The 8847-nt window shown below is 37.6% G+C and overlaps 1 protein-coding gene across 4 annotated transcripts; it reads left to right on the plus strand.

The window, feature by feature from the left end:
- Nucleotides 1-1964: 1964 nt before the first annotated feature.
- On the plus strand, nucleotides 1965-7060 carry LOC111443446 (guanine nucleotide-binding protein alpha-1 subunit). 4 transcript variants are annotated; one of them, XM_023081256.1, is made up of 14 exons: nucleotides 1965-2244; nucleotides 2457-2649; nucleotides 2733-2805; nucleotides 3446-3483; nucleotides 3577-3666; nucleotides 3906-3983; nucleotides 4101-4208; nucleotides 4697-4798; nucleotides 5004-5059; nucleotides 5140-5274; nucleotides 6215-6308; nucleotides 6405-6464; nucleotides 6554-6633; nucleotides 6717-7060. In XM_023081256.1, exons 2-14 carry the CDS (start codon nucleotides 2563-2565, stop codon nucleotides 6892-6894), a joined length of 1179 nt encoding a protein of 392 aa, XP_022937024.1. In that variant the 5' UTR covers nucleotides 1965-2244; nucleotides 2457-2562; the 3' UTR covers nucleotides 6895-7060. The 4 variants fall into 4 exon arrangements, with proteins under 4 accessions (XP_022937024.1, XP_022937025.1, XP_022937023.1 ...); XM_023081257.1 differs by having other exon boundaries at nucleotides 1965-2237; XM_023081255.1 differs by having other exon boundaries at nucleotides 1965-2233.
- Nucleotides 7061-8847: the final 1787 nt, after the last annotated feature.

The raw sequence follows: 8847 nt of genomic DNA on the forward strand, positions 1-8847 counted from the left end.
AAAAAAAAAAAAAAAAAAAAAAAAAAAAAGCGAAATAAGGAAAATGGCTTCGAGAAGGGTAATTGTGTAGAGAGAGAAGGGAGGAAAGAGGTTTGGTGAAGGATTGGACCGGCGGTCCGGCCGTCCCCATCGCTGATGAAAACGAAAACAACGCCCACTTATTAATAAAAATAGTATACTAATATTATTAAGGAAATGTCCCAATTTTTGTTCAAGTTTAAACAATATAGCAAATTAAAAATTTTCAGTAAATTCCAGCTCAAAAGATTTCTTTTAAATATTTTATATTTTTACTGAAATAATCATAATAATAATAATAAATAAATAAATATGCTGGTCAGAGAGTTGTTCAAATTTTAAAGAATTATTACATGTTATAATTAAATAATTATAATTATAATTACTCGTTGGATCCATATTTGATTGAAATTGCAACCTTCCAGAAGGGGTTAATTTCGGGAATAATCATATTTGTAGTAGTTTTCAAAACAATAATTTAAATAATGTTGAAAAAACCAAATTACCATAATAACCACGATGACCGGAAATGAATTATTGAGATTTGAGTTTTTAAAGCAATTTTTTTTTTCGTTTCCATAATTATGAATAAAATTATCCAAGTAGCGGCCTTGCAATATAGCCCAAAATCCATCACCCGCTTCTTTGGGCCCAAAGCCCATTTTCAGGCCCAAATAAAGCTTTAGCCATACGTATACGACATCGTTTGAGTAACGACAAATAAATCATTGAATATATTTATGCTGTTTTATTAATAATTAAAGAATCGCACAGATAGAGTGTAGTAAATTAAATTTGTAATTTAGTTCGATTTAATGATTTGAGGAAAAAGAAAAAAAGAATGATAATAAATTGGACGATGCCAGAAAAATTTATCTTATTTACTTTAATAGTTTTTTTATTGCCACGTGGCGACAAGTCTGGTTGAAATAATTTCATTCTTTCAATTTTTTCTTACTTTTATTTAACAACCTTTCAAAAATATAATAATTATATATATATATTTTTCGTAGTCGTGACAATGCCACGTTGATTGCATTTTGTTTTTCACCATTTTTTGGCTACTTATGAAAAGCACTCACCACTAATAAATATATTTAAATAATCTCTATAAACTCTCAATAAATTTATTATTATTATTATTTATTGGTTTTCGATTAAAATAAATACGAAAACAGTGCAATAATCCATTGAATGGTCTTAATCATGCTTGAAATAGAAAAACCTCGATTAAGGGAATAAACAAAATTATTCTTTATTTTAAGTATATAAACTTATAATTATCTATTGAGATATGAAACGTAGAAATCTATATATAACAGATGCGTTTTAAAATTTTGAAGAAAAAGTATAAAAAGGGCAATATCTATTAGCTGTGAGCTTAAACTGTTACAAATAGTATCAGAGTCTAATAGGGTGTGATGTGTCAGTGAGGACGTTAGGAGGTGAGTGATGTTATTAGTTGGGATGGCCAACAAATTTGAGACTAAACGGTACGTTTAGAGGGGAAAAAAATAGGAAGTTTTGGGTTATGGGACACAGCAGAAAGACAGGACAGCTCAGTCTACAGTGGACGGTCCACGGTCGTCGGTCCACAGTCCACAGACCACAGCACATCAGCCATGGAGAAGAAAACCAGACGCAGAGAGCAGAAAGAAAAATATATATTGTATTTTCCCAACACCATCCTTATAGAATAGATACACACTAAGAATTTTTTTAAATATTATTTTGAAAAAAATAAGAAAAAACATATTTTTTATTCTAATCAGACCTTGTCTTTTGAATTCTTTTTACATGTTTGACTGTGGAGAGAAATTGAAATTGGAATTGGAATTGAAATTGAAATTGAAATTGAAATTGAAATTGAAATTGAAGGCAAAGGCATTTTGGTTCTCAGCTTTCGGCTCTTTTCTTTCTTTCTCTCTTTCCCCATTTTGGTCTTAATTATACTCTCTTTGCGTACACTTATCTCTTCCCCTCCAATTCCTTTTTTCATTCTTTCAATCAATTTAATACGATTCTTGATTAAACCCCTCTTCACCCAAGAACACGACGAGTTTGTTCACTGCTTGTATCCGCCAAATCTAGGCGGCGCTTCGATTCCGCCACCCTTTGCGACGGTCCTCTTTTGAAGCAGATCTTTACTTTGAGGTCGGATTTCACTGTTGCTGTCTCGTGGGGATTCTTCAATTTGATCCAACAGTTTTTTTTTGTAGGTCATCCGTCTGGAATTCTGTACTTTCCTTTTTGATTTCCTGTTATTTTATCTGGGTTTTGATTGGATTGCATTTTATCTTCATGTTCTATGTGCTCTGTGAACTGTTTATTTGAATTGCAAGTGAAAATGAGAGACGAGATTGAATCAAGCTTGAAGTTCGTCGTTAATGGGTTTTGATTTTTTTACTGCATGCTTGAAATGGGGTTTTGATTTGTAGGCTGGCTTTGAGGATTTCAATATGAGCGAGCATTTTCAAAGGCAATTGGAAGTCCATTTGATTGCGATGAATCTTTGTGTGTATCACTAGTGTTCTTCAGTGTTCTATGCGGTCTCATTTGAGTAGAAATATGGGTTTACTCTGCAGCAGAAGTCGTCACTACAATGAACAAGATTCTGAAGAGAATGCGCAGGTGAATGAACATAGTGCTTTTGGTATCTTGGATTATTTGTTGAATCTCGTGTTCGATATGATCGTAGTCGTGTGCTTTTTCAGGCTGCTGAAATAGAGAGGCGGATTGAACAAGAAACAGAGGCTGAAAAACATATACAGAAACTTCTTTTGCTTGGTAAGTGTATTTTGATGTGAGATTCCACGTTGGTTGGAGAGGGGAACGAAACATTCCTTATAAGGGTGTGGAAATCTTCCTCTAGCAGACGCGTTTTAAAATCGTGAGGCTGACAGCGATACGTAACGGGCTAAAACGGAACATCTGCTAGTGATGGGCTTGGGATGTTATAAAGGATGCTAGGCCCTCAACAGGGGTGGATTGTGAGATCCCATATATGTTGGAGAAGGGAACGAAGTATTCTTTATAAGGGTGTGAAAATCTCTCCCTAACATACGCGTTTTAAAACCATGAGGCTGACAACGATATGTTAAGGGCCAAAGCGGACAGTATTGGTTAGCGATGAACTTGAGAGGTGTTACAAATGTTATCAGAGCTAGACACTGGGCCGTGTGCCTGCGAGGACGCTAGGACCCCAAGGGGGGTGGATTGTGAGATCCCGCATCGGTTAAAGAGGGGTTAAACGAAACCTTTCTTATAAGGGTGTGGAAACCTCTCCCTAGCAGACGCGTTTTAAAACTATGACGATACGTAATGGGCCAAAGCGGACAATATCTGCTGCGATAGGCTTGGATGTTACATTTGACCTCATGTTACCTTTGTTGTCTCTGTATAATTGGTGAGGAATCAACTTGTGTAGGTGCTGGAGAGTCCGGGAAATCCACCATTTTTAAGCAGGCAAGCCCGTTTATTCTTTACCGTCGTAATCCGCAAGGCCGTAACGAAGTTGGTTCACTAACATTTCTTGAGTTGTTGCTCCATGTTTTTCAGATAAAGTTGTTGTTCCAAACTGGCTTTGATGAGACAGAGCTAAAGAGCTACATTCCAGTCATTCATGCAAATGTGTATCAGACTATAAAAGTATGCAATATTTGAAAGGGTGTGTTGGTTATTTCCCTTTCTGCACGATTTAACGAGCAAATGATTTTGTCCAAAACATTTTAAAACATAATATCCGAACCCTTTGATTCGAGATGTGTTCATCGTGTATTTTGATCTTCGAGTGCCAAAAACTCTTAATCTTTTGATGCGAAGTGTGTTGATTTTGTACTTCTTGTTAAGTCAAGAGCTGTAACCTCTTATTGAACCCGATGTTTCAGGTATTACATGACGGTTCGAAGGAGCTCGCTCAAAATGATAAAGAGTTCTCGAAGTATGTTTTATCCAATGAAAATAAGGTATTAATTGTACCTTCCCAAGTTTTGAATTAGGAAAGTTTTCATGAACTAACCAATAGATCACATAATTTTAAGCTTTGATGCTTATTATTATCCCTGCATGTGATTTCGAACTAGGAAATTGGCGAGAAATTATCGGATATCGGAGGTAGATTGGATTACCCGCGTTTGACTAGGGAGCATGCAAAGGATATAGAGACTCTTTGGAAGGATGCTGCGATTCAGGTAGCTACCGCGCCATGTAGATTAGCTAGTGGCATCTTTAAAATGAAATCAACTATGATGCTTTGTGAGATCCCGCATTGATTGGAGAGGGGAACGAAGCATTTGTTATAAGGGTGTGGAAACCTCTCCTTAGTAGACGCGTCTTAAAACCGTGAGGTTGACGGTGATACGTAATGGGCCGAAGCGGACAATATCTACTAGCAGTGGGCTTGGGCTGTTACAAATAGTACCAAAGCCAGACACCAGGATGTGTGCCAGCAAGGACGCTGCCCCCAAGGGGGTGGATTGTGAGATCCCACATCGATTGGAGAGGGGAACAAACCTTATAAGGGTATGGAAACCTCTCCTTAGTAGATGTGTTATAAAACTTTGAGACTAATGGCGATACGTAATGGGCCGAAGTAGACAATATCTACTAGCGGTGGGCTTGGGCTCTTACATGCTTCTTATTTAAATCTTCTTGAGTTAAGGTCGTATTCTCTTTGTAGGAAACGTATTCACGTGGTAATGAACTACAAGTTCCAGATTGCACACAGTATTTCATGGAAAATTTGCAAAGATTATCTGATGCAAATTACATTCCGACTAAGGTATTCAATTTAATGATGTATCTATAGCTCAAAGGGTTAGAAAAGGCTCTAAATGAAGTTTTAGTTTAATCAATATCCGTTTCTTCTGCCATTATAGATTCTGGCTCGTGTTTGAGCGGTCTTTTTCACTGTAATTAGAGTATCGAGATTTAATCATTTGTGTACGTATCAGTTGGGTTCCTTTCTTATATGCTTTTGATCGCAGGAGGACGTCCTCTACGCAAGAGTTCGTACAACCGGTGTTGTTGAAATTCAATTTAGGTAAGCCTTCATTACACGTTTTCCTTAATCGTGAAATCTTGGCGTTTTAGTTAATTACGGTATCGGTTTGATTTTGGCAGCCCCGTCGGAGAAAATAAAAAGAGCGGCGAAGTGTATAGACTCTTTGATGTTGGTGGTCAGAGAAACGAGAGGCGAAAATGGATTCATCTTTTTGAAGGTGTTACAGCAGTAATCTTTTGTGCTGCTATTAGTGAGTAAGACCTCGTTCTTTTAACCCGTTTATGATTCTGTCGCGGTCTCGATAAATGTAGAAGGTAAAAGAAAAGGCTAGACGTTGGAATCGGAAAATGTATGCCCCTCTCGTTGATGTTTACGGAGTTAGGACTGGGTTGTCGTTGTCGGGGATGCTCCCAGAAGCTGATGGGATATACCATTTTGGAACATGTGATTGTGCAATAAAGTCTTTTAGTACCTTCTTTTCTATTGTTTTCTTTTCATCTGTTTTCTTTTGGAGTGGGTGGGACTGGACTAGGCTGGAAGGTAGCTCTTGGAAGGTAATGAAAAGATGAATTAAATAATTAGCTGCTGATCTAACAACCCATGTGAAGATAGTGGTGACATGATGCGACTCGTCTATTTCACGTGTTTTCTTTTGTTTGGATGGTCGGGCTATCGAGCGGTTCCACTCTTTGTATTACGTTCATAGCCCATCCCACTAATGTCAGGAGACATCTTTTATGTGAGATCCCATATTGGTTGGAGAGGGGAACGAAGCATCCCTTATAAGGGTGTAGAAACCTCTCCCTAGTGCATGCGTTTTAAAACTGTGTGGTTGACGATAATACGTAACGGGCTAAAGCAGACAATATCTGCTAGCGGTGGGATTAGGCTATTACAAATGGTATCAGAGCTAGACACTGAACGGTGTACTAGCGAGGACGCTGGGCTCCCCATGGGGTGGATTGTGAGATCCCACATTGGTTGGAGAGGGGAATGAAACATTCTTTATAAGGGTGTGGAAACCTCTTCTTAGCAGACATGTTTGACGGCGGTACGTAACAGGCCAAAGCATACAATATCTACCGGTGGTGGGGTAACTTGCATTTTAAGGGTCACTCGTCTATTCTTGCATTAAACTTAGTGCATTACCATGAGGCTTGTTAGATTCAATGGGTTGACTAATAACTATTTCAGGTATGATCAAACACTTTTCGAGGATGAACAGAAGAATCGAATGATGGAGACCAAGGAACTTTTCGAGTGGGTTCTGAAACAAGAGTGTTTTGAGGTTATCTTTTCTGCATTGTTACCGTTTGCGTGATCGATTGTATTTAATTTGATAATGTTCTTTTCACGAGTTGATATGGTTCTATTCCGGGTGCAGAAAACGTCATTTATGCTTTTTCTTAACAAGTTCGATATCTTCGAGAAAAAGGTTCTAAACGTAAGTGTTGATGGAGGGTATTACAACGACGAGGCCATCTTGGATAGGTCCTCGATGAGAGACTAACACGAATTAGCTTCTTGTGATAGGTCCCTCTCAGTGTATGTGAATGGTTCAACGATTATCAGCCGGTTTCGACTGGAAAACAAGAGATCGAGCATGCCTATGAGTACGTATCCATCACCCGGGACAATGCTGCTGCTTTTTTCCTCTGCAGTTTTTCTAAAATAACTTTACAATCAATGAATTCAGGTTCGTGAAGAAAAAATTCGAGGAGTTGTATTTTAAGAGCACGGCACCAGATCGAGTAGACCGGGTGTTTAAGGTATACAGAACAACTGCTCTCGATCAGAAACTTGTAAAGAAGACGTTCAAGCTCGTAGATGAAACATTGAGGCGGCGAAATCTGTTCGAGGCCGGGTTATTGTAACCTTGTTTAACAGCTTCCTCCTCACCACACAAAAAAATGGAAAATGGTTGCTCTTGTTTGATGAACAAACTTATATTGGATTGTGATTTAAGCGATTCATTGATTTAAAACATTGTGTCAAATTAAATCTTTACCTATTCTATGAAAGTTGAAATCTTTTTAACTATATGTAATTTGATATTCCAAATTGTTGTGAGTTTGAATGTAAGCTATCTATGAACATGATTTTGGATTCTCTCAAAAATATTTAAAATGTTATTTTCGAAATTAAAATTTTCATTTTATTCATGAAATGAACTATAAATTGAACCGACGAAGATCGCGAAGAGGGCTCGTTTTTGCGCGCGTAATGCCTTTGATTGCGAGGGAACTGCGATCCGCTTCCAAAATCCCCGTTGCATCGCTTTGGTTCCTCTCATTCCCGAGAATCGAAATAGCCTTTTCAAATCCCGACGACATTGATCTCCTTGTTTTCTCACGCTTTCAAGTCTCTAATTCTTTTGGAATCGATTACTGACTTCCGCTCAGGTGAGGTTTTCTCGATCGTCGATTTGAATGATTTTCTTTCCGCATTGAATCTTCAGGCCGTTACATTGAACTTTACAGTGATGTTGATTTTGTTGGTTCCGATGATAACTTTTTGGCCTGTTTATTGTGATTCATGATTGGTATGGCAATTTTTTTCTTTCTTATTTTCTGAATCTGCATCGTTTATGTTCTAATCGGTGCACTTTCCATAGAACGGTCTGTCATGATGTTGCTTTATCTGATTGATAGTCTTCGGCGAACTTCGGAATAATTAAAATGAGCGTGTTCTGTTCATGGCTTGAGCATGGATATCTATTGAACGTTAATTTGCCTATTTTAGGTTATTCGCAACTTAGAAGCCAGACATCTCCGAGTATCAATCTCTTTTATGAATCTCTTCTGTGGAAAATCTGGCATAATTAAAGAGATCGTTCATCGTTGTTCTTCAGCTTCATTGATCTCCCTGGCGCTGGTTTTCGTTGATCTTGATGGAGGCTCACCTCATATGCTTCCAATCGAGCTCTTCACATCTCATAGTTGGAGGACATCTATTTTCACATATTAGTTTATTCATGAAGCCTTTAATTGCTTTTCATTTCAAAGATCGCTGGTGCACTAATACTATGGTGCTCATGAACATTGGGAGCAAACGTGACCAGGGAGGGAGATAGCCGATGATCTACATGGACCAAATTCTAGAAGCTATAAGAATTCTACTGAAGTTAAGAGCATTCCACTTTAGCTTTAATTTGGATGAAGAACATTCCAAACCAAATTTTCTTGGCAAGATCGGCAGTTCTTCATTGAAACCCCTGGGTGGATCCTTTGCTCTTTAACACTTGTAAGCTGTTACAATTGAGTGAGATGAATGCGATGAATTTCCTTTTTGTTCTAAGAAACCTTTATATTCTTACATTCAATTGTTTGACCAAACTTGTTCTTGCATCAAGGGCCAGCAGATCATCAGATGTAATAGCTGATCCATTGGCGTTGAATTTGCCACGATACTGTGATAACATTCCAGCTTGAGTACACAGGTGAATGCTTATTGATTGTAGCCTTAAATTTCATTGTCCTCCGACATTATTCTACTCGATTCGTTGTGAACCACAGCTGCAGGTTCTTGTTGGAACAGGATCCAGAATAATGAAAATACTCAAAATATTCATTGAATTCTTTTACAGGGTACGTCAAATTCATCCGCATTCATCCGTTGGTTTGTTTTTTACTTCAATTTATTCCCATTTGCTATCTGTTTTCCTAAATTTCTTGCAGCCTTTGTTCCATGGAATTGGTTATGGTGCTCATTGCCCATTATATATCATGAGATTGGTTGGGAGTTCCACATTTATTCTTTTCTTTTCTTTAATTTAGAACAGTTTTTTTTTTTTTTTTTTTTTTTTTTTTTTTTTTTTTTTTTTTTTT

Source organism: Cucurbita moschata, unplaced genomic scaffold (genome assembly GCF_002738365.1).
Source record: "Cucurbita moschata cultivar Rifu unplaced genomic scaffold, Cmos_1.0 Cmo_Scf00005, whole genome shotgun sequence".
Taxonomy (NCBI): Eukaryota; Viridiplantae; Streptophyta; class Magnoliopsida; order Cucurbitales; family Cucurbitaceae; genus Cucurbita; species Cucurbita moschata.